Below are 23,700 nucleotides of genomic sequence, written 5' to 3' on the forward strand. Positions count from 1 at the left end.
TCAAATCACTTGCTTTCGGAGCACTGCTCACCTGAGGAAGGTGCAGTGCTCCGAAAGCTAAAGATTCGAAACAAACCTATTAGACTTTAACCTGGTATTGTAAGACTTCTTACTCAGTCCTAAATGGTTGTCCTAAACGACCATGCAAGCTCAAACTACCGCCATCATGGCTGTGGATTACAATGTGCAAAGGGCATGTAGAATGTCACTGCGGTCCAGCAATCTGTCCTCCACATGATGACTGAAAAGACTGATAGTGATGAGGATTGTCAGAGGATACAGCAGGACATAGGTTAGAGAGTTGGGCCGAGAAATGGCAATTGGAGTTTAATCCGGACAAATATGAGGTAATATACAGTATTTTTGATAGGTCTAATATAGATGGGAAATATACCGTAAATGGCAAAACTCTTAGGAACATAGAAAGTAATAGAGATTTGGTGTGCAGGTCCACAGGTCTTTGAAGGTCTTTAAAGGTACACACAAGTGGACAAGGTAGTCAAGAAAGCATATAAAATGCTTGCCTTCATTGGATGGGGCATTGAGTATAAAAACTGGCAAGTCATGCTACAGTTGTATAAAACCTTGGTATAGCACTTGGAATATTGCTCACAATTCTGGTTACCACACTGCCAGAGGATGTGGAGGCTTTGGAGAGGGCACAGAGGAGGTTTACCAGGATGTTGCCTGGTCTGGAGGGTGTTAGCTATGTGGAGAGGCTGAATAGTCTCAAACTGTTTTCATTAGAAAGACGGAGATTGAGGGATGACCTCATAGAGGTTTACAAGATTATGAGGGGCACGGATAGAGTGGATGAGCAGGCACTCTTTCCCAGGGTGGAGGGGTCAGTCTTCAGGGGGCACAGGTTTAAGGTCCATGGTGCAAAGTTTAGAGGAAATGTGCGACGCAGGGTTTTTACGCAGAGGGTGATGAGTGCTTGTAAAGTGTTGCCAGGGGAGGTTGTGGAAGCAGATACATTAACAGCATTCAAAAGACATCTTGACAAACACATGGATAGGATGGGTATAGAGGGATACAGCACAAGTAAGGGCTGAGGGTTTTGGCAAAGGTTGCTATCATGACCGGTACAGGCTTGGAGGGCCGAAGGGCCTATTACTGTGCTGTATTGTTCTTTGTTCTTTGAAGGTTTATATTTATATGGCACTTTTCATGACTACCGGACATATCAATGCATTTCACAACTATTGAAGTACTTTGAAGTATAGTTCACTGTGGTATTGTAGGAAACATGGCAGCCAATTTGTGTACAACAAAGTCCTGCAAATAGCAATGTGATAAAGGCCACATATCATTTTAGTGTTGAGCGAGGAATAAACATTGACTAGGACACCAGGGATAACTCCTCACTCTTCTTTGAAAATTGAATCTTGTATGTCCATGTGAGAAAGCACTTTAACATCTCATTCAAACCACTGACAGTCCAGCACTTCCTCACTACATCACTGTAGTATCGGCATTTATTTTCATGCTCAAGTCTAGGACTGGAACTTGAACCCATGACTTTCTAACTTAAAGGTTGATGAGACCATCAATTCACGAGACACGTGCTTTAAGATATGAACAGTGGTTTTAATCTACTTACAACAGAGCCAGCCTGTAACACGATGAACCCTGGATGAACTGGTCGGCTGGCTCTGGGCATCGATCTTTATATAGCAGTCCAGGGGGAGGAGCCATGGACGGAACAAAGGGTGGAGCCCTGTACAAACTCCTATGCTTTCCCAATGCTACTCCCCCTAGTGGTCGGGCAACGCAACTGCGCTTACAATAATATAGTATCATATATATTACAGTGTGAATTACATTCACCACATTCACCTCCTACAAAAAAATCAAATCCGGCGGGGGTGGTGGTTCACAAATTGAGTCTGTCCGGTGGTCGAGTCATCCGCTGCGATCTGCGGAGCACCGGGGTTGCAGCCTCTTGTGGTGGCTGGATGGGTGTTGTGGGTTGGGGTACGATGGTGGACTCCGGGGGCAATTGCGTCCGAGCTCCATACCCGTCTGGTTCAACTGGGGACTGGGGGCGCTGGGAGCTAGCCGGTGTGGGTGCGCGAAAATTGTAGCGAGCTAGTGGGCTCAGGAGGGCGAGGGGGCGGCTGGGTGGGGTGTAGAGTGAGGGGTACCTCTGCAGTGATAGTGGGGATGCTGGATCCTGCAGGTGCTAGGTCCCGGAGGGATACGGTGTCCTGACGGCCATCAGGGAACTCTACGAAGGAGTACTGGGGGTTTGAGAGAAGCAGGCGCACCTTCTCTACAAGGGGGTCAGTTGTGTGCACCCTGATGTGCTTCCTGAGGAGTACAGGGCCCGGTGTCTTCAGCCATGCCGGGAGAGAGACCCCCGTGGTAGTGCCCCTGGAAAAACTAAAGAGCCGCTCGAGAGGGGTCTGGTTGGTCGCGGTACATAAAGGGACCTAATAGCGTGGAGCGCATCTGGGAGGACTTCCTGCCAATGGTAGACTGGGAGATTCCTGGACCGGAGGGTCAGTAGGATGGTCTTTCAGACCGTCGCATTCTCCCTCTCCACCTGCCCGTTCCCCCTGGGGTTATAGCTGGTAGTCCTGCTCGAGGCGATGCCCTTGTCGAGCAGATACTGACGCAGCTCGTCGCTCATGAAGGACGAACCCCGGTCGCTGTGTACGTAGCTGGGGAAACCAAACAGGGTGAAGATACTATGCATGGCCCTAATGACTGTGTGGGAGGTCATATCGGGGCACGGGATAGCAAATGGGAAGCGGGAGAACTCGTCCATAACGTTTAGGAAGTAAACGTTCCTGTTAGTTGAGGGGAGTGGCCCTTTGAAATCGATCGCGAGGCGTTCAAAGGGCCTAGAAGCCTTGACCAGATGGGCCCTGTCTGGTCTATAGAAGTGCGGTTTGCACTCTGCACAGATCGGGGAGTCTCTGGTGACCGCTTTTACCTCCTCAGTAGAGGAAGGCAGATTTCAGGCTTTGATGTAATGGGCGAGCCGGGTGACCCCCGGGTGGCAGAGGTCGTTGTGGATGACTTTTAGGCGGTCGCTCTGTGCGCCAGCGCACGTCCTGCGGGATAGGGCATCTGGGGGCTCATTGAGCTTCCCCGGTCGATAATATCGTAGCTATATGTGGAGAGTTCGATCCTCCACCGCAGAATTTTATCATTTTTAATTTTGTCCCTTTGCGAGTTGTCAAACATGAAGGCAACCGATCTTTAGTCGGTGATGAGGGTGAACCTCCTACCTGCGAGGTAGTGCCTCCAGTGACGAATAGCCTCCACAATGGCTTGTGCTTTCTTTTCGACTGCCGAGTGTCGGAGTTCCGAATCAGAGAGGGTTCGGGAGAAGAATGCAACTGGTCTCCCTGCCTGATTTAATGTGGCTGCAAGAGCTACCTCTGAGGCGTCGCTCTCAACCTGAAAGGGGGTGGATTCATCCACCGCCCGCATAGCCACTTTAGCGATGTCCTCCTTCATGCAGTTGAAGGCCTGGCGCGCCTCAGCTGATAGGGGAAATAGTGTGGCCTTAAAGAGTGGGCGGGCTTTGTCCGCATATTAAGGGACCCACTGGGCGTAGTAGGAAAAGAATCCCAAGCACCGTTTGAGGGCCTTGGGACAATGAGGGAGAGGGAGTTCTAAGTTCATACGGTCCGGGTCGGGGCCCAGGACTCCGTTTTCCACGACATAGCCGAGGATGGCTAGTCTCGTCGTGCGGAAAATGCATTTCTCCTTGTCATATGTTAGATTTAGTTTCTGAGCCGTCTGGAGAAAACGGTAGAGGTTGGCGTCGTGGTCTTGCTGGTCATAGCCGCAGATGGTAACATTATCCAAGTACGGGAACGTGGCCCGCAGCTCGTACTGGTCCACCATTCGGTCCATTGCTCGTTGGAACACCGAAACCCCATTTGTGACGCCGAAGGGAACCCGGAGGAAATGGAAGAGGCGGCCATCGGCCTCGAATGCCGTGTAGTGGCGGTCCTCCAGGCGGATTGGGAGCTGGTGGTATGCAGACTTCAGATCCACCGTGGAAAAAATCCGATACTGGGCGATCTGGTTAACCATGTCTGCAATCCTGGGGAGGGGGTACGCGTTGAAGAGTGTAAACCTATTAATGGTCTGACTATAGTCTACGACCATGCGGAATTTTTCCCCGGTCTTGACGACCACCACCTGAGCTGTCCAGGGGCTGTTGCTGGCCTCTATGATCCCCTCACTGAGGAGCCTTCGGACCTCCGATCGGATGAACACCCTATCCTGCAGGCTGTACCGCCTGCTGCGAGTGGCTACGGGTTTACAGTCCGGGGTGAGGTTGGCAAAGAGAGGGGGGGGGAGATTCGCAACGTGGCTAGGCTGCAGATAGTGAGTGGGGGTAGGGGTCCGCCGAAACTGAGGGTCAGACTCTTGAGATTACACTGGAAATCAAGGCCTAATAAGAGCGGGGCGCAGAGTTCTGGCAGGACGTAGAGCTGGAATTTGGCATAGCTAGCGCCTTGGATTGTGAGCGTCGCGGCGGTGCGCCCTTGGATCTGGACAGAGTGGGAGCCCGAAGCGAGGGAGATAGTTTGCCGTGCAGGTAAAACGGGGAGCGAATAGCGTCTTACCAGATCTGGGTGTACGAAGCTCTCAGTGCTCCCGGAGTCGAAAAGGCACGGCGTGCTGTACCCGTTGATTTGGACCGTCGCCATCGAGTTGCGGAGATGCTTTGGGCGCGATTGGTCCAGTGTGACTGCGCTGAGTTGCGGGTAGTCGGCGGCTCGATCAGCTGTGCTGGAGTGGCCCCGTGATGACTGCCCTCTGAGTTCGTAGTCATCGAGGTGGGTTTCAGAGTTTGAAGGGGATGGATCCCAAGATGGCCGCCCCCATGAGTCGCACATGGCCGGCCGCATGGAGGAGGATTGCCAAGATGGCCGCCCCCATGAGTTGCACATGGCCGGCCGCATGGAGGAGGATTGCCAAGATGGCTGCCCCCATGAGTCGCACATGGCCGGCCGCATGGAGGAGGATTGTCAAGCTGGCCGCCCCCATGAGTCGCACATGTCGGTGGGGGTGGAGTCGGCATACAGGCTGTCGCATTTCGGGGCCTGCGGGCCTGTGAATTCAGGGAACAAGTGCTTTGAGCCATGGGAGGGTTAGAGGCTGGGGCTTTCTTCGCCAGACACACTCTGGCATAGTGTCCTTCTCGCCCGCAGCTGCTGCAGGTCGCATTGCGGGCCGGGCAGTGCTGCAGCGAGTGCTGATTCTGGCCGCAAAAGTGGCAGGGCGGCCGCGCGGCGCAGGCCTGGGGGAGTCGCTGGTCGGGGGCCCATGACAGGGTCGCGGGGTCCGCGGGGATCGAGGTGAGGCTGCGGAAGGAGACCTCCATAGTTGTAGCAAGTTCAACAGTTGCTTCAAGATGTAGGGCCCCCTTTTCCAGCAGTCGCTGGCGCACGTAATTCGATCTGAGGCCCGCAACAAAGGCATCGCGTACAGCAAGTTCTCTATGTTCTGCCGCGGTTACCGCCTGGTAATTACAATCACTAGTTAAAGTTTTTAGCTCTCTCAGGAATTCTGCTAGCAATTCTGTAGGCCGCTGGCGGCGAGTAGTGAACACATGTCGTGCATAGACCTCATTAACAGGCCTCACATACACTTTGTCGAGTAGCGCTAGGGCTTCAGTATAGGAGCCGGTACAGTTTAGTTGAGTAGAAATTCTGTGGTTCACCCTCGCATGCAGTAGGCTCAGTTTCTGCTCCTCCGTTGTCTCAGCTGTGCTTGCTTCAGCCAGGTAGGCTTTAAAACACCGGAGCCAATGAGAAAAAATTTATTTTGCCTCTGCATCCTGTGGGTCGAGTTCCAATGGCTCAGGCTTGAGGGCTGATTCCATGATTGATCCTGACTGTTTCTTAAGTAGATTAAATTGATAGGACCATCAATTCACTAGACACGTGCTTTAAGATATGAACAGTGGTTTTAATCTACTTACAACAGAGCCAGCCTGTAACACGATGAACCCTGGATGAACTGGTCGGCTGGCTCTGGGCATCGATCTTTATACAGCAGTCAGGGGGAGGAGCCATGGGCGGATCCAAGGGTGGAGCCCTGTACAAACTCCTATGCATTCCCAGTGCTACTCCCCCTAGTGGTTGGGCAACGCAACTGCGCTTACAATAATATGGTATCATATATATTACAGTGCGAATTACATTCACTACAAAGGTGCCATCAACTGAGCCAGGGCTGACAATACTAAGATCAGTGACGTGCTGGCCTCGGGAGTAGCAGTGGCTCCAAATTGCCGGAACCCGCCATCCTCTCTAAGGAAGACTGCATTTGTCCTCCCACTCCTCCATTTCCTCCACCAGAGCTCTCAATGTTGCACACGTGGCAGGGGCTACGACTGCCTATGCAGAGGATACAGATGGAAGGAGGACCCCATCATCTGCCTGCATGATAAGGCAGGTCACCACACTCCTCACTGCAGATGATTTAAATTGCTAGCTGCCTCCGTAAAATATGTAAGCGCAAAACTCGACCGGCGTCCATTGCCGCCCTTGCCAAAATGGGAAGTGCCATGTTTGGGGGCAGGAATTTAGGATTTTCGGGCAGTTCCACAACTTGTGCCATGATAGAGAGCTCTCTGTTGTGGTGAAAGTCTGGGTCTGGTTCGCACATTTTGGATTTTTTTCATGGAACCTCATCCCTCTTCTCCCCACAAAACCTCTCCTTCACAAATAATCGTGTTGTTTACAAAATACAACAAAAGTAGATCATAATGGTTTAATCTCAAGTGCCAATATTGTAGATTCAAATCAATTGAGCTTACTTACAGGGTTTCAATAAGTGTAAGGCCCTTGTCTGCAAAAAATCCAGGAAAAACAATTTCATTCATAGCATAGTACATTTTTGGTGGCGTGAATGATACCAGCTGAAAAGAGAGAGAAACAAAGAGTAAATGATTTGTTATATTGAACTGTAGGGCCTGCCTAACGAGGGAACAGGCAAAAAGAAACAATCACTCCTTGCTTGTGGCATAACCAATCAATCTGATTGTAAGGTGGAACTTGCTACCACTGGGATGGTACGTTGTTAAATAAAGAGAGTGGGAAGAAAACCATTCAGAGCATAAACACTGGCATAGCTCAGTTGAGTGAACGTCTATTTCTGTACGTGACATTGAAAGTAATTCTATATAATTCACAATCATCCAAATTAGGTTAAAGTGCAGTTAAATCATCGCTCCCAGGCAATGAGCCCGGGGTGCTGGCGTTGCTGCCCTGGGGGACTCAGGGGAGGGGGGGGGGGGGGGACAGGCTTGATTGGGGTGGGCCATCATGATTGGGGGGAAGGTGCCCCTAGGCTGGGGCAGGGGATCTCTGGGATGGGGGGAGGTGGGGTGGGTGTGCCAATACCCGCAGGTCCGCATGCCACCCCCTAAATCATGTGTACTTGTTTCGGGAACAACTGCAGCCCCTTCTTGTCTCTCCCACTAACCACCCATAACTGTCACTGTCTGTGGAGGCTTCTGGCCACACAGCTGAAGGCTGTTGCTCATAGGGAAGTGGGAATTATAGTTAAGTTGCCACTTCACAGCTCCCAAGTGGATTCCCTTGAATTGTTGTCCCATGTAGTATGTGGGAGTTATTGCCCAGCATCCCAATCAGACCGTGATGCTTGGACACTGTGCCTGAGCACTGCAGGAAGCAACATCACAGATACAGTGGCTAACATCCAAACACCCAGGGGCTGAGCCCCAGCTCCTTGAACATCTCTGCGACCAGGAGGTGGGTGTGTGCATCGGGAAGGGGATCGTTGCCCAGTCTAGGTAACATTACGTGCAAGTATCTGGGATACAGGGTCCGGTAATCAGGGCCCGCATTGCAGCCAGGAGTGCGTAGGCTAGGTGTGTCAGTCGGCAGGGGATGTGAGAGGGAGCAATGGGAGAATGGAGGGTTCCATGGTGGAAGACACTGCTGGTTGCCAATCTCACACCCTCTCTAATTCCTTCAGATACTACATGAGATGGATGATATCTTGCACACCGTTGTAGTGATATCATGGTTGTGTTGTAACTCACCGACTGACCACTAGGCGTCTCATTTGTACATAAGTGAATGTTAGAATCAGGTGACCACAGACTGACTAGGGAGCTGGAAGAGGTTGCTTGTGCATGTTCATACTGTTATTGATCTATTGTTTTGTATATATCTGACCCATAGTTAACGTTAATAAATCATTTAGAGCTTTAGCTGCAAGTGTTCTTGTAATATATTCTTATATTTATATTCTTGTAATATAAATCGGGCCATCCAATAAGAGCCTTACCTAGTACCAGGGCTGGATGGTATCAAACACTGAGACAAAACTATCCGCCTGGCACGAGGTCCACAAAAATTTGAAGATTTTGCAGACTGCACAAATGAACTAGATGGCCTCGTTGAAGCCACCAATGAGACTCTGATTTCATGGTAATGTGGACAGCAACTGGCATGTGTTTAACAATTTAATGTGTTTCTTACTGCAGTAAATTTAGGAGATCAATCAGATTTGCGTAAGGTAGCGATACTCCTAACAGCGGCAGGGCATGAAGCAATTGCTGTGTTTAAGACTTCCGGTGGCGGCTAAGGAGTGAAAAGTCGCACATTTGGCAGCTCCCACTCTTGGCTTTTAGGCTGGATTTCCATAGGAATTTTTCAGAATAAGGGTACAAAAGCGAGAGGAGAAGGAGGTGACCCCTATTTTATGGAGCTGCGCCCAAGGTAAAACCGGAAAAGAAGAAATCAAAAGTTGGCTGGAAGAGAGGACCAGAGTCTGAAGGAGGCAATGGCGGGGAAGCAGACCTCACCAGCACAAAGGTCGACAGACCAGTTGGTGGACTTCTTGACTGAGAAGTTCACTCAACATCTCAAGGAATGTGCGGAGGACTCGATCAGGGCAGTGGTCGACCAATGGAGATCGGGATGCGACAGGATCAACAGAAACGGCTGCTGGAGAAGGTGGAGGACCTGAAGAACTGTTCTCGGAGACAGAATAAGTCGGTCTGCCAGAGGGGAAGGAAGGATCGAATGCCGGTGCGTATGTGGGGAAGATGCTGGAGAAGCTGATAGGGGAAGGTTCATTCCACAAGTCGTTGGAGGTGGACCGTGACCAGAGGGCGCTTATGCGTAAGCCCCAGGGGAGTGAGCCCCCGAGGGCGATGGTGGTACGGCTGCATCAGTTCCTAGATAAGGAGGTGGGCCAGGCAGATGAAACGGTGCATGTGGGAAGATTCTGAGATCCGGGTGTACCAGGACTTGGGAGCAGAACTCGCAAAAAGGAGGGCGAGTTTTAATAAAGTCAAGGCCACCCTGTATGAGAAACAAATAAAGTTTGGTCTGCTTTACCCGGCCCGTCTTTGGGTGACCTATCGGGATCGGGAGCTGTACTTTGGCTCGCCGGAGGACGCGGCAAACTTCATGAAGGATAATAACCTGGTGGGCAAACATTGATCTTCAACCTTGACAGTGGAGAACTGAGTTAGAAGTTATGTGTTGCCCTTTTAAAAACTTTAGTTTTTTAACTCTGTAATTTAAGTTGCGATGTTTGAAAAGCTGTTTGAGTTTTTACATGTATAATTCCTTTTTCTTTGTCCAGTTTTTTCTATGTGGTCCTGCTTGAAGGTGTTAGAATAGATAAGATTTTGTTAAGGGAGGAGGGGTGAGCCTCTGTGCTTGGACCTTGGGAGGGATTCTTTGTTTTTTGTGCTTTGTGCTATTGTTCTGGGAACTTATACTAAGAGTGGAGGGGAGGGGAACCAGCAGGTGGTAGGATGCTAGGCGCCGGGGGGCGGGAGTTGCCAGGCTAGCTGGGAGTGCTAGTTCACGGAATCAAAGTGGGGGGGTGAGCTGAAGATTAAGGAAGTTTTTATTTTGACACAGTAGAATGTACAAGGGTTTTAGAATAGTCACCAGGTTAGGGACAAACATTCCTTTTGTACACCTAGGAAAAGGTCAAAGTCGATGCACATTCTGAGGTATGAGTTCTTCAGTAATGGATTTGACTTTCAAAGGCGAATTATGCAGTCCCTTGGTGTTGATGATATGACCCAGATATTCAAATGAAGGTTGAAAAAATTTCCATTTGTCATTTCGGGCTCTTAATCCATAATCTTCTAATCTCTGGAGTGTGGTGTCTAGGCTGCGGAGATATTCTTCCTCATTCTTCCCAATAAGCAATGTGTCATCCAGGTAACACCAGACTCTGTCTAATGGCCTTAAGATTTGGTCCAAAGGTCAGTGGAACAATGATGGCACTAAAGTGATGCCAAACAGTAATCTTTTGTTTTGAAATAACCCTTTGTGTGTCATAATCATCAACAACTGTTGTGAATCCTGATCCACGGTCATTTAACATATGCTTGACCGAGGTTGATTTTACAGAAGTGTTGGCCTCCAGCCAACCAGCAAATAGATCATCAATCAGGGGTGGTGGATCTTGCTCTGCACACAGGATAGGATTAACAGTGGCTTTAAAATCACCGCCAATGGGCAGAGATCCATCTTCTTTATCATGGGTATGATCGGTGTAGCCCAATCACTCAGGTTAATGGGTTCAAGGACTCCCGCTCCGACAAGCCGCTCTAATTCTGCCTGTACCTTTGGTCTGATTGCGTACAGCACTGACCTAGCTTTTAAGCATCTCATCTGACTTTCTTCCAAGATCTTCAGCTCTACTGAGATATCCTTCATGCTTTCCAACTCACGGTTGAAGACAATGGCACGTTTCTTCAAGATTTTGGGTAGGCCTGATTCGGAATCTGTCATGTGATTTACATCGATCCATCTGATCATTTCCAGCCAAATTCTTCCCATTAGTGTTGAATAATTTCTTTTGACTATGTGCAAGGACAAATCTGCCTTCTGTCCACCTAATTGCACTGTTACCTCAATGGAACCACTGCTCTCGTATAGGTTTTTAACACTATCAATTAGGATTCCGGAGCAATATGTCAGAGCTTTTGTTGATAATCAGTCTCTGGCACCAGCGAGACTGCTTCCCCAGTGTCCACCTCCATCTTCGCCGGCTGACCATCCAATAATGGAGTGACCCAGTAAGGGTTTGTTCTACCAATAATAACTAGTACATTTAATGAATAATTTAATTCTTTCTAATGTCCTTTTTGTACCACTTGGACACTTTTTCCTTGGTTCAGCTTGACATTTGATTTATTCGGCTCCTGCTTGCTGCAAAGTTTGCCTGCAGCTTGTTTCTTTTTCCAACAGGCACGTTCAATCTGGCCCTTTCTGCCACAATTTCTGCACATGATGATTTTGTTCGAAACAATCTGCTGCTAAGTGCCCAGTTTTTGCGCACCTTTGACAAGTGCGAGTTTGTGTTTGCGTTCGAGTTTCAGCCAACATCTTGTGAATTCTTGTGCTCGAACTTAACTGGTAAGCTTCGTTGACTGCCAATTCCATGGATGCAGCAACTTCCAAAGCTTTCTTAAAGACCAGTTTACTTTTGGTTAGCAATCATTTTTGATTTGCTTCACTCCTTAATCCACAGACTAATCTATCTCAGATGGTGTCATTTAACACATTCCAGAATTTGCAGTGTACTGCCAGTCTTTCCAGGGTAGCTACAAATTGTACAATCGATTCACCTCCTTCTTGGTTGTACTTATGAAACACTGTGACTTTTCCAGCTGTAAAATCATCCTGTATTCCCATCAAATGGTCCCATGGCTCCAAAATCTTGCCATTTTCTCCATGGAAGCACCTGGATGTGCATAATGTGCCACTGGTTTTTAGCACTGCCTGGCTTCCTTTCTCCCCAAAATAAGGCACAACCTGAACGAAGCCTGCATCCCTCTGTGTTTTTCAACATCCCCAGCTCTAAATTTGTTGTTGCTGGGTTCTCACTACTCATGGCTGCCAGATTAGTATTGGGCAGATCACATGGCAGGCTTTTCTCCAAGGTTGTTTCCCTCAGATATTTTGGATCCTCTGGTGTCTGCACTTATTTTTTGGCTCCCCAGATGCCAGCTTTCATGTTATCTATTCATTGCCTCAGGTGCCTACAGACAATGTTTGCCTACCTCATTGCCAGTTTTTATGTGGTGAATTCACAATTGAGATTCAACCCAAATGTAGAGCCTTATTTAGAAGATGTTAACACTGCAGGCTGTGATGTTAAACTACCCATTTGTCCATGCAAATTGCTAATGATGTCGCACAATTGTTCTCTTAACATGCCTCAGTTCAGTTACAAGGCAGCTTGTAAGGAAATGCTAAAAACACTATGAAAACACAACAGGAATGAAATCCTATCTCCAGACAAAGATACATCAAAAACACAAATTCCATCCAGAAACTAATTACCATCCCCTATGACATAGAACATACAATGCAGAAAGAGGCCATTCGGCCCATCGAGTCTGCACCCACCCACTGAAGCCCTCATTTCCCCCCTAGCCCGGTAACCCAATAACACCTCCTAACCTTTTTGGCCACTAAGGGCAATTTATCATGGCCAATCCACCTAACCTACACATCTTTGGACTGTGGGAGGAAACCGGAGCACCCGGAGGAAACCACGCACACATGGGGAGAACGTGCAGACTCCACACAGACAGTGACCCAGCGGGGAATTGAACTTGGGACCATGGCGCTGTGAACTACCAGCTACCGTGCTGCCCACGGTACTCATATCCCATTGTCTATGGAGACAATGGGATATGAGTGCCACCTCAGCAGGGATTATATCCTGTGAGCAACATGCCTCGTGGATTTGGGAGTTTTGCCTTCCAACAATATACAAAGACTGGGATAAAAGCCAGGTGCAAAACTTGGTCAGGGCTAACTGGTGCCGTGTGTGTCAGTCTATCACACAGGGGCAAAGATTGCAAACATTTGTACGTTCTCTCTCTCTCTCTCTTTCATTATTGAAGCACGGCAAGTCAGCCAAGCCACAGCTGTAAAGGGAAATAGGACAGCTTCTCAGCCAAACTGCAGAACATTGAAATCATGAAACTGACTATTCACCTGCTGAAGTCCGCACTATTCGAATCACGAATCACAATGGCTGCAATGTTCCATGATCTACTCCTCACCAACAAGTCAAGGAATGTTTCCTGTACTTTTTTACTTACTTATTTTGGACTCAATTCTAATTTCTAATCAGTATGACAGTATATGCATGTGTATTATCATTTTTTTGCATTTAATAATAAATAAACTCACTCTTCTTTTAACTCAAAAAAGCCTGGTTAAATTGGCTCATTTTAAAACATAAATATTGGGACTGGGAAATGGTATCCCGCAAAGGGGTGGATCCTTTTTTTTATACTCATTGAATTGCTACCAACCAAGGAGGTTGAATAAAGACGTGGAGCCAGTTCGTCCCTCCTCGTCCCTGGGGTATAACAATATGGGGTATCCCAGCCAGAAGTTAATGAACTAAGGGATCTTGTCTGGATTAACAAATTTAAGGTACCTCGGGCGAGATTCTCCGGACTCACGACGGGTCGGAGAATAGCGGGCGTCGGAAATTTTTACGGCGACGCTGTTCCGACGCCCTCCCGCTATTCTCCGAACCCCGCAAATTGTCGGAGTCGCGTTTCCCGACAAACGCCTCCTTCCCGCCCCTGACACGACCAGAATCGCCACTGAGAGCCCCCCCGCTATTCACCGGCCCGGATGGGCCGAAGTCCCGACGTCATGGCGCCCTGTTTGGACGTCGTGAAACACACCTGCTTTTTAAATTCGTCAACCAGTCGGCCTGGCTGACGACTGCTTGGAGGAGGTCAGGGCACCACTCTGCGCACCGCTCAGCGCACCGTTCAGCGCACCGCTCGAGTCTGGTCACAACGGGGAAGGCATCCCTGGGAACGGGAGGGGGTCCAGAACGGGGGCAGTGGGGGGGAGACGGGGGAGGCAGTGGGGGAGACGGAGGGGGCAGTGGCGGAGACGGGGGAGGCAGTGGGGGAGACGGAGGGGGCAGTGGGGGAGACGGAGGGGGCAGTGGGGGAGACGGGGGAGGCAGTGGGGGAGACGGAGGGGGCAGTGGGGGAGACGGAGGGGGCAGTGGGGGAGACGGGGGAGGCAGTGGGGGAGACGGGGGAGGCAGTGGGGGGAGACGGAGGGGGCAGTGGGGGAGACGGAGGGGGCAGTGGGGGAGACGGAGGGGGCAGTGGGGGGCGACGGAGGGGGGGGGGTTAGGTAGAGAGTGAGCCGTCCAACCCCGTAACAAAATGTCTGCCACCATGCCATGGTGTGCAGGTGACGAGGACACGGCCGCTGGTTCCCCTGTGGCTTCCGGCCACAGGCCACTGACGCACCCGTGAGGAGGCCATAGTTTACTGGCCGTTGGATGCAGAAAGTGACCAGGGGTTAGGCTGACCGCGTGTCAGCAGCGCGACCAGGCCACCGGGACACACTGGTATCCCATGGCTGGCGGCTGCCGAGGTGTCGACTAACGTCCGTCTAACATGTCCCGTTTCTCTGCCTCCTACCACCCTTCTGTAGGTTAGCACGATGCATGGGAACAGAACGGCTATGTTCTGCGCAGTGGTTGGGGCCGCTCTACTGGATTTGGAGATGCAGCAGCATCCACACCCACAACCCGCAGTGGCTGCAGGGCCAGCTGCAGCAGCAGAGGGAAGGGCCAAGGAGTTGCCAGTCGTCGAGCAGCATGGGGGGGGAGGAGGAGGAGGAGGAGGAGGAGGAGGAAGAGGAAGAGGAAGAGGAGAGAGCGAGGGTGCAGCCACGGCGTCAGGCGACGACCAAAGCCGAGGGTGTACCGTGTCCGGGTCTCTTTCCTAACAATGCCGGACATCACCTGCAAGAGAAGACTCCGGCTGAGTAGGCAGACGGTGATACATATCTGCGAACTCCTGTCGCACCTCGCCCCACGTGGAACGGGGGGAGGACACGCGATCCCGGTAGCCATCAAGGTGACGGTCGCTCTGAACTTCTATGCTACCGGCTCCTTCCAGTCTCCGAGCGGGGACGTCTCTGGGATCTCCCAGTCATCGGTCTACAGGTGCATCCGGGATGTGACCGACGCCCTCTATGCCATGGCCGATCGCTACATCACCTTTCCCGAGGACCGAGCAAGTCAAGACTCACGAGCCCGTGGATTTGCCAGTGTGGCCGGGATACCGAGGGTTCAGGGGTCAATCGACTGTGTTCACGTCCCCATGCGCCCGCCTGCTGTGGACAAGGAAGTGTTCACAAACAGAAGGGGGACATACTCCATTAATGTCCAGGTGGTATGCGACCCCCACATGAGGTTCATGAACGTCTGTGCAAGGTTCCCAGGGAGTGTGCATGACTCCTACATACTAGCGCAGTCGTTCATCCCTGCGATGTTTGAGGGACGTCCCCCCCGGCTGAGGGGCTGGTTGCTAGGTGACAGGGGTTATCCGCTGAGGTCTTGGCTGATGACGCCTATACGGAGGCCTCAGACCAATGCGGAAACACGATACAACGAGGCCCATGCAGCAACCAGGGGTGTGGTGGAGCGCTGCCTTGGCCTCCTGAAGATGAGATTCAGGTGCCTGGACCGCTCCGGAGGGGCCCTGCAGTACCAGGCCGACAGGGTCGCTCGCATTGTAGTGGTCTGCTGTGCGCTGCACAACATGGCGATGCAGAGGGGAGATGACCTGTTGCAGGAGGCGGAGGGAGAAGCTAGTGGCAGTGGTGCCAGCACAGAGGAGGAGGAGGAGGAGGAGGAGGAGGAGGAGGAGGAGGAGGACGCTGGCGGAGTGGCGGGCGCAGCACGCAGACACGACCCAGGTGCTGGTGATGTCCAGGAGGCGGCACGACGGACCCGGCAAGGACGGCGGGCACGCAACGCCATGGTGGCAACACGGTTCACGCATCGCATGTGACGTCCCCAATGAACACCAAACCACCACCTGCATCGCTAGTCATGCAGAGGGTCACCACACAACTGCCACCACCACAACCCCCCCCCCCCCCCCCCCCCCCCCCAGTGTACACTGCTCCACTTCGACATGACGCTTATCACTGGGTACAGACGGAATGGCACAACATTGATGGCTGTGTCAGCGGGTGTGATCAGTGCCATGTGGAATGATGACAGCCCGCTCTGCGAAGAGCTGTGAGCTCAGAATCGTTAGAGAGAGTCTGACCCATGGCAATAGCTGAACCATCCACCTTGGTGGCCGCTGAGTTCGTCACTGACACTCCATCACGTGCCCGCGTGGGCTAGCTGTGGGAGGGGGGTAGGGGCAGGGACTGCACACCCGGCACCGAGGTTTCACCACCCGTCACCCCCAGCGACACTCGGTCACCATCACGATTCCTGTGGCTGTGGAACAATCACACGGTATTACAAGTAAGGTGGAACAGTGCGTTTAATATTAACAATTATTTACAGGTGCCCTAGCCCCTACAACTAAACTGTGCCCTTCACCCGTGCCAACTTACTCAGTGTCTATCTTAGTTGCCTTACGGGCCCTACCACTACGTCTAAGTGAATCCCCAGATGATACAGCAGGAGTGGAGGAGGATTGCTGCGAATCGCCCCCCTCGACTCGTTTCTCCTTGGCTATGCGTTTCCTGGGGCGACCCGGCCTTGATGGGCCAGGCTGCTCTGCGGGCGTCTCGGGTGACATTGTGCCACCCTGCTCTGCCTGCTGCCCACCCGATGCACCAGGGATGGGACGGGGGGAGGCCGAGAATTCCGGGACGTCCCGTGATGGAGTTAATGGGACGGGCCCCGAAACCTCCTCCTCCCTCGGGGAGCCCGGTGGCCCCCGGGCCTCACTTTGGGACAGAGGTGCGAGCGGGGAGGTTCCCCGTCGCACCACCGACACCTGGCGCTGCCAGTCCTGGAGGCCTGCAACGGTATCCACCAGGATCCGAAGGTTTGCAGAGACGGAGTCCAGGGAGTTAGACATTCCCGCCAGGGACTGTGCGATCTCAACCTGTGTGTGCACGACGCCATCCAGCACATGTGTCAGGCGGTTGATGGTCTCCGCGACTGACAGCTGGGACTGTGCTATCGACTGCTGGGACTGTGCCATGGCGTGCTGCGACTGGCCAATGACCTGCTGAGACTCGGCCATGGCCCGCAGGGCGCCGGCAATGTCGGTTTGGCTCTGGCACATTGCTGCCTGTGAGAGGGCAACCCTGTCCAGGGCCGAGGATGACGCGTGCACATTAACCCCAACGTCTTGCATAACCTGACCCATTGCCTCCACCGCGGATGCCACCCGTGCGGTGTCGGACTGGGTCTCTGCCATGAGCGGCACCACTCCCTGCTCTTGGACGCGGTTCGACTCCTCTAACAGCGTCTGCAGAGTCTGGAAGGAAGCCCTCATCCCGCCATTGTTTCCCTGGGTTTCCTGAGGCATCGGCTGTGCGGGTGGGTTGATAAACTCCAGGAACTCCGAAAACGTCTGGGAGCCAGCTGCATCCTGGGCCTGGTCTGGCCTCCGCGAGTCCGGGCCTTCTGTTGCTCCGACCTCCACCTGCTGTACCTGCTCATCTGTGATGTGCCAACCAGACTGTGCCCCAGGAGACTCATCACTAAATAGGCCCGCCGGGGTGTGTATCTCTGGGATGATGGATGTGGTGGGAGAAAGCAGTGCCGCAAGCCCGACGCTCACAATGGTTAGGTCCTCGTCCATGGTGTGGGGCTGCTCAGCGACAGGAGGGTTGTCCCTGGCCATTTCTGGTGGTGGTGGTGGACTTCGAACCCTCTGTGCGTCCTGGTCCGCAGATTGGGTTGGGGCGGATAGGGCTGCCCGCTGATCGGGCACCCTCTGTTGTGAGGCCCCGGGTGAGGTGGCGGCAGATTCCTGTCTCCGTCTGCAGCCAGACGGCCCTGGTCGTTCGGCATCACGTCCTAGGGAAGAGAATGAGACGGGTTATTTCGATTTGCTCGGCAGGCCGCTGGACGGTCCCAGTGGGCAGGGTGTGTGAAGGGACAGAGGATGGGGAGGTGTCCCAGTGGGCAGGGTGTGTGAAGGGACAGAGGATGGGGAGGTGTCCCAGTGGGCAGGGTGTGTGAAGGGACAGAGGATGGGGAGGTGTCCCAGTGGGCAGGGTGTGTGAAGGGACAGAGGATGGGGAGGTGTCCCAGTGGGCAGGGTGTGTGAAGGGACAGAGGATGGGGAGGTGTCCCAGTGGGCAGGGTGTGTGAAGGGACAGAGGATGGGGAGGTGTCCCAGTGGGCAGGGTGTGTGAAGGGACAGAGGATGGGGAGGTGTCCCAGTGGGCAGGGTGTGTGAAGGGACAGAGGATGGGGAGGTGTCCCAGTGGGCAGGGTGTGTGAAGGGACAGAGGATGGGGAGGTGTCCCAGTGGGCAGGGTGTGTGAAGGGACAGAGGATGGGGGAGGTGTCCCAGTGGGCAGGGTGTGTGAAGGGACAGAGGATGGGGTGGTGTCCCAGTGGGCAGGGTGTGTGAAGGGACAGAGGATGGGGGGGGGGGGGGGTGTTTGTCTGGGAGGGTTGTCTCACTTGCTGCAGTTCCGCCAACCTCGCATTGCGCGATATCGCGGGTGGCAGACCCCCCAACAAGGTCCAGTGCCCTCTGTTCAAAGGTGCTGAGGGGGTGCATGTTGGGCGAACCCCCTCCAGTCTTGTGCCGCTCACGGTGGTTATGACCGGCCTTGGCCTGTTGGGGGAGGGAACATAGGTAGATCATTACAAAACGGTAGGTATCAGCAGTCCGTTCTGATACTGGCACAGTTTGGGGGGGGCAAGTTGTCATCAGATGATTGCATCTCTCCTCGGGGCCAGAGCGCTGGGTCTGTGACAACTTTGTGAACCACCCTCAAATAACTCTGCCCCAATCCCTCTCCCCCCCCCCCCCCCCCCCCCCCCCCCCCCCGGGCAGTTAAGGGGGAGGGATGGTTGTGACTAGGGGGCACCCTCATGGCACTTACCCTGGCAGACCTGGTGAGGTCGTGTAGCTTCTTTCGGCACTGCTCTGCTGAGCGAGGGGTCTGCCCCACAGCACTGACGGCAGCAGCCACGTCACGCCAGGCCTGGCGTACCGTGCTGGCAGGTTGGCGATGCCCTCTCCGCGGGCGGATGATGCCCCTCCTCTGCTCCACGGCATCGAGCAGCGCCTCGACGTCTGCATCAATAAAGCGAGGAGCAGCTCGCCTAGGCTCCGACATCCTACCCGACAGATTCTGTGGTCGCCCGCGCCTTTTTACGGCGTCGGGCGGCGTCACATGGGCGGGTTCGTGTCGTCGTCGCGTTCCGTTGTCATCACGCACGTAATTGACGCGGCCGCGCTGCTAGCCCATTTCCAGGAAGTGAATCGGTCGGGAAATGAAGCCTTCGCGACCGTCGTAAAACGGTCCCGATTTTTACGACCGTTTGCCGACTTTCCGCGGTTGCGGAGAATTTCGCCCCTCATCTGTGGGGCCAGTTGGAACACATGTTGATAGTGTCCTGCACTTTGAGCTTTCGTCCTTCACTTATTCTTCTTAATTTAAAAAAAACTTAGATTTAAAACAACTTCATTCTGAATTTGGTGCTAAACATATTTGACATCAGGGCACCGTTCATATTTATGATTAAGCATCTGTTGTTTCCCCCTAAGTTGATTACCCATGCACATTCTATTGCATTGACAAGGACAGTAGGAAGATGGGCTGCTCTACCAATGCTTCTCTATGACTGGCATTCGGAACTACTTCATAGCATACAAGATGATAATTTCCAAATTTATTCTTGTTTTCAATAACAGAATGTTAGATTGATTATTGATGTGACCTTACTGCTATATTGGACCTCCTTTGGGGAGCACCTGAGCAACAGCGATCACAATATAAGAGTTTGCCTTATTAAATAAGCAAGAGGGACCAAACATTACGAATTTCTAGAGGATTAATTGGATGAAGATTTGAAAAAGGTTAATAGGACAGCTCTGCTAGTCAGAGAAATTAATGCGGAGGAAAAATTTATATTTATAAATCCAAGTAAAAACAAGGCAATAGATATCCCAAAGGATAAAAAGGGCACAACACAGAATAAATCCAAAATAACTAACTAGGTGTGTGAAAGGACAAATTAAAGTTCAGCAAAAATATTTTGAAACATTAATGGATTAATTTAATGGTGAAGAAAGATAAATAGTTTGCTTAATTAAGAGGAATCAAAATAGCTATCAGAGTAGACGTATGTGGAAGCAATGACAAAAGTTATTTTCAGTTATGTTGGACTCAGAGGAACATTAGAAACTGAATATAGAATTTACAGTGCAGAAGGAGGCCATTCGGCCCATCGAGTCTGCAGTGGCTCTTGGAAAGAGCACCCTACCTAAGCACATGCCCCCACCCTATCCCGTAACCCTGTAACCTCACCCAACCTTTTTTTTTGGACACTAAGGGCAATTGAGCATGGCTAATCCACCTAACTTGCACATCTTTGAACCGTGGGAGGAAACTGGAGCACCCGGAGGAAACCCACGCAGACACGGGGAGAACCTGGGTCCCTGGAGCTGTGAAGCAACTGTGCTAACCATTATGCTACCATGCCCCCATTGAAAAAGGTTTAGGACAGGTTCAATGGACAGTGGTGTAAAATGGTTTATTCACAATATTCACGGCAGTTAATAATGTTCAGCAAGCAGCTACATGTTCTACTGCAGATATAAAAACAGCTGAGGTTACAATTTTAGAAGTTTAAGGCATCTTACAATAAAACGGGCTCATGGTCTAGATCACATCCCTACAAGAGTGCTTAAAGAGATAGGACATGTACTTTGCAATCTCCTATAAGCAAAAGTGTTATTTAACTTTTCTAATGTACAATCACCTTCTCACAATGCAACTGTTTCTTTATTTCTTTTATAGTAATCAATGTAGACCAGTTGTGGTGGAATCCTGTGTGTGGAGTTTGTCTCATGATGGAAACATGAAATATTGAGGAACAAGAAAGACCCAGACTGAAGAAGATATGCAAAGAACTGTACAGAACTGCACCATGGGCTCAAAACACAAAGCATGATGGCTAATTTAGTCAAGTGAAAGCCTTCCTAGAAACTGTAAGTTCTGAAAATGACTTAAACTATAGAAGGGCTCATACCCAGGAAGATAAACAGACTGAGCTTCGTTAAGGGGTAATAAATGTGACACCTTTTCCCAGCTTTGGCGATTGATAACAGTATTGGAGAGATCAAGGTGGAATCAAGCTGGCTATGCAACCACACCTGTGACCTTCAAAAGGGGGGCTAGCCAGGGAACATCTGGAGAAAGCATGGAGATGAACAGTGATGTAATTAAAAACCAATTAAAAGGGCTAAAAGCAGGCTTTACCTCATATGCCACAGGGCCTCAGCAAAAAAGGTGTAAAAAAAAAGCTAACAGCGCCAACTCAGAAGACGCACCTGGAGAATTTGTTATTGGATTGACCGCCGAGATGGACTCTGGCTTACAGGGAAGCTAAGCAACTGGTACTGAGGCCGTGGAATGCCCTACCTGCAACAGTAGTGAACACACCAACATTGAGGGCATTTAAAAATTTATTGGATAAGCATATGGATGATAAGGGCATAGTGTAGGTTAGATGGCCTTTAGATTTTTTCCATGTCGGTGCAACATCGAGGGCTGAAGGGCCTGTACTGCGCTGTATCGTTCTATGTTCTTCTATGTTCTATGTATTATCCTGAGTGTGTACTATTGCGTTGTGATTTAATAAAGGTATATCACCTTTGTCAAAACTTCCTCCCAGTTGTGTTGGTGACATCCAGAAGTAAAACCAAAGGAACGTTTAGACCAGATAGAGGATTTTACACTCCTTACCGGGATCTGGAGTCAGCGATGTCATATACTCGAAATGATCATGAGATACTTTTTGCAATTACCTGCATGGAGAAGTAGTCATCCGTGACACACAGCATAGTTTCTGCAAAAGGGGATCTGCGTTTTAATCATTTTCTAGAAGTTTTTGAATTAGTCATTGGAATATGGGGCTATCCTAGAAGATATTATTTAATTGGATTCTGAGAAAGAATTTGATGATTTGACAATTGCTTACCATGCAAAACACAATGCTATGGAATCAGTGGGAAGTTACAGAGGCAGAAAATTGCTCTTAATGGCTGTGAATCTACCTGGAGACCTGTTGCCAGTGGAGTCCCACAGGGATCAGTGTTAGGGTCATTATTCTTTAACTAGCTTCATAAATGGCCACAATATAAATGTTGGAGAATGGTCAACAAGGTCGCAGATGATGCCAAAGGTTTGTGCAAGCATGAGGAATGTGGGGAACTAATTCAGGGCAGCATGGTAGCATGGTGGTTAGCATAAATGCTTCACAGCTCCAGGGTCCCAGGTTCGATTCCTGGCTGGGTCACTGTCTGTGTGGAGTCTGCACGTCCTCCCCGTGTGTGCGTGGGTTTCCTCCGGGTGCTCCGGTTTCCTCCCACAGTCCAAAGATGTGCGGGTGAGGTGGATTGGCCATGATAAATTGCCCTTAGTGTCCTAAAGAATAAGGTTAATGGGGGGGGGTTGTTGGGTTAAGGGTATGGGGTGAATATGTGGGTTTGAGTGGGGTGATCATTGCTCGGCACAACATCGAGGGCCGAAGGGTCTGTTCTGTGCTGTACTGTTCTAAATTCTAATTTCTGCGAGTAAGGACCAAATGTGGCTCAATAATCCTTTTCGGCCTGTCAATATGTCTGAACGTGACCCCTACATCTCAGTCCAAATTAGAAACTAACTGGACAGCTAATTCAGCAGAATCTTTCACTGCAGGAGTAATGCATTTATTACGCTAAAACAAATCAGATTATTTTTCATTGCTTTCACACATGTTTGCAGCGTTCTTGTTTGGTGCTGGGATGAGGGGGCCAGGGGGAAAAATGAATGAAAACTAAATCATTTCTTCATCCGCTCAAATTTTCTCCAACATCCCTCCTCTCCCTCCCTCTACCTCCAATAATTTCTCCATTCTCTTTGAGGATTAGTAAGCACACCGTGTGTCCAGCTTCTTCCAGCAGTTGTTTGGTTTCCATGATGGCTCTCTTCATGCTGGGGGTGGGGATCCAGTACCCATCACTTTCAAAATAACCTATCCGCATTTGCTTGATGTTGGCATAAATCTTTAAAAATAATTTTAAAAAGTCAATGTTAGCGAGATCCAAAGTTCATAAAAATATAATTAGAGACAGGTAGTGTGCTGATTTCTGTTTCGATTAATTTGTTAAATGGATGATTAACTGGCCTGAAGGACAATTATTTTCAATCTTCCTGTCCTGCATTGAGAAGAAATATATAACCAGAACATCCCCAATCAAAATTACCTTCTATTTTTCAGCTATAGTTATAATTTACAGAAGTTAATTTGTCAAAATAAGCATGACATGGGAACAAAGACTCACTTCATCATTTAGTTTTTCTCACTGACTAAAGGCAGTGTTTTTTCTTTTGTGCACAAGTGGGGAGCTTGTATTATTACAGGACTGCAGTGAATATTGTTTTTGACATTTAAGGGAGGCTCATTTATGTGTAAACAGCTGGTAGGATTCAGGCAAAGGTAAGGGCCGGGATTCTCCGAGCCCGCGCTGTGTCGGAGAATCGCCGGTGAAGCGGGAAATTCCCGCCACGCTGCTCCCATGCCGGGACTCGATTCTCCAGCGACCGGAGAATCGGCGGCAATCACGTCCACGCGGTCGACGCGGCGCTGGTCGGGGGCCACTGAAAGCGGCGATTCTGCACAGTCGACCGACCAAATTCCTACCGAGTTCCAGCGTGGTTCCAA

At 50.8% G+C, this 23,700-nt stretch overlaps 1 protein-coding gene across 5 annotated transcripts in view; it reads right to left on the minus strand.

Moving 5' to 3' along the window:
- The window catches only part of LOC119964481 (vitamin D3 hydroxylase-associated protein-like), a 152,245-nt gene that overhangs the window by 37,903 nt on the left and 90,642 nt on the right, over positions 1-23,700 (minus strand). For 3 of the 5 annotated variants that reach the window (XM_038794034.1, XM_038794030.1, XM_038794031.1), the window contains exons 9-10: positions 22,916-23,041; positions 6,801-6,898 (exon numbers count right to left, since the gene is read on the minus strand). In XM_038794034.1, the coding sequence (XP_038649962.1) occupies positions 6,801-6,898; positions 22,916-23,041 (224 nt within the window). Of the gene's footprint in view, positions 1-6,800; positions 6,899-22,872; positions 23,042-23,700 lie in introns of all 5 variants that reach the window. The other 2 variants (XM_038794032.1, XM_038794033.1) reach the window with 2 other exon arrangements.

Source organism: Scyliorhinus canicula, chromosome 4 (assembly GCF_902713615.1).
Source record: "Scyliorhinus canicula chromosome 4, sScyCan1.1, whole genome shotgun sequence".
NCBI classification, from domain to species: Eukaryota; Metazoa; Chordata; class Chondrichthyes; order Carcharhiniformes; family Scyliorhinidae; genus Scyliorhinus; species Scyliorhinus canicula.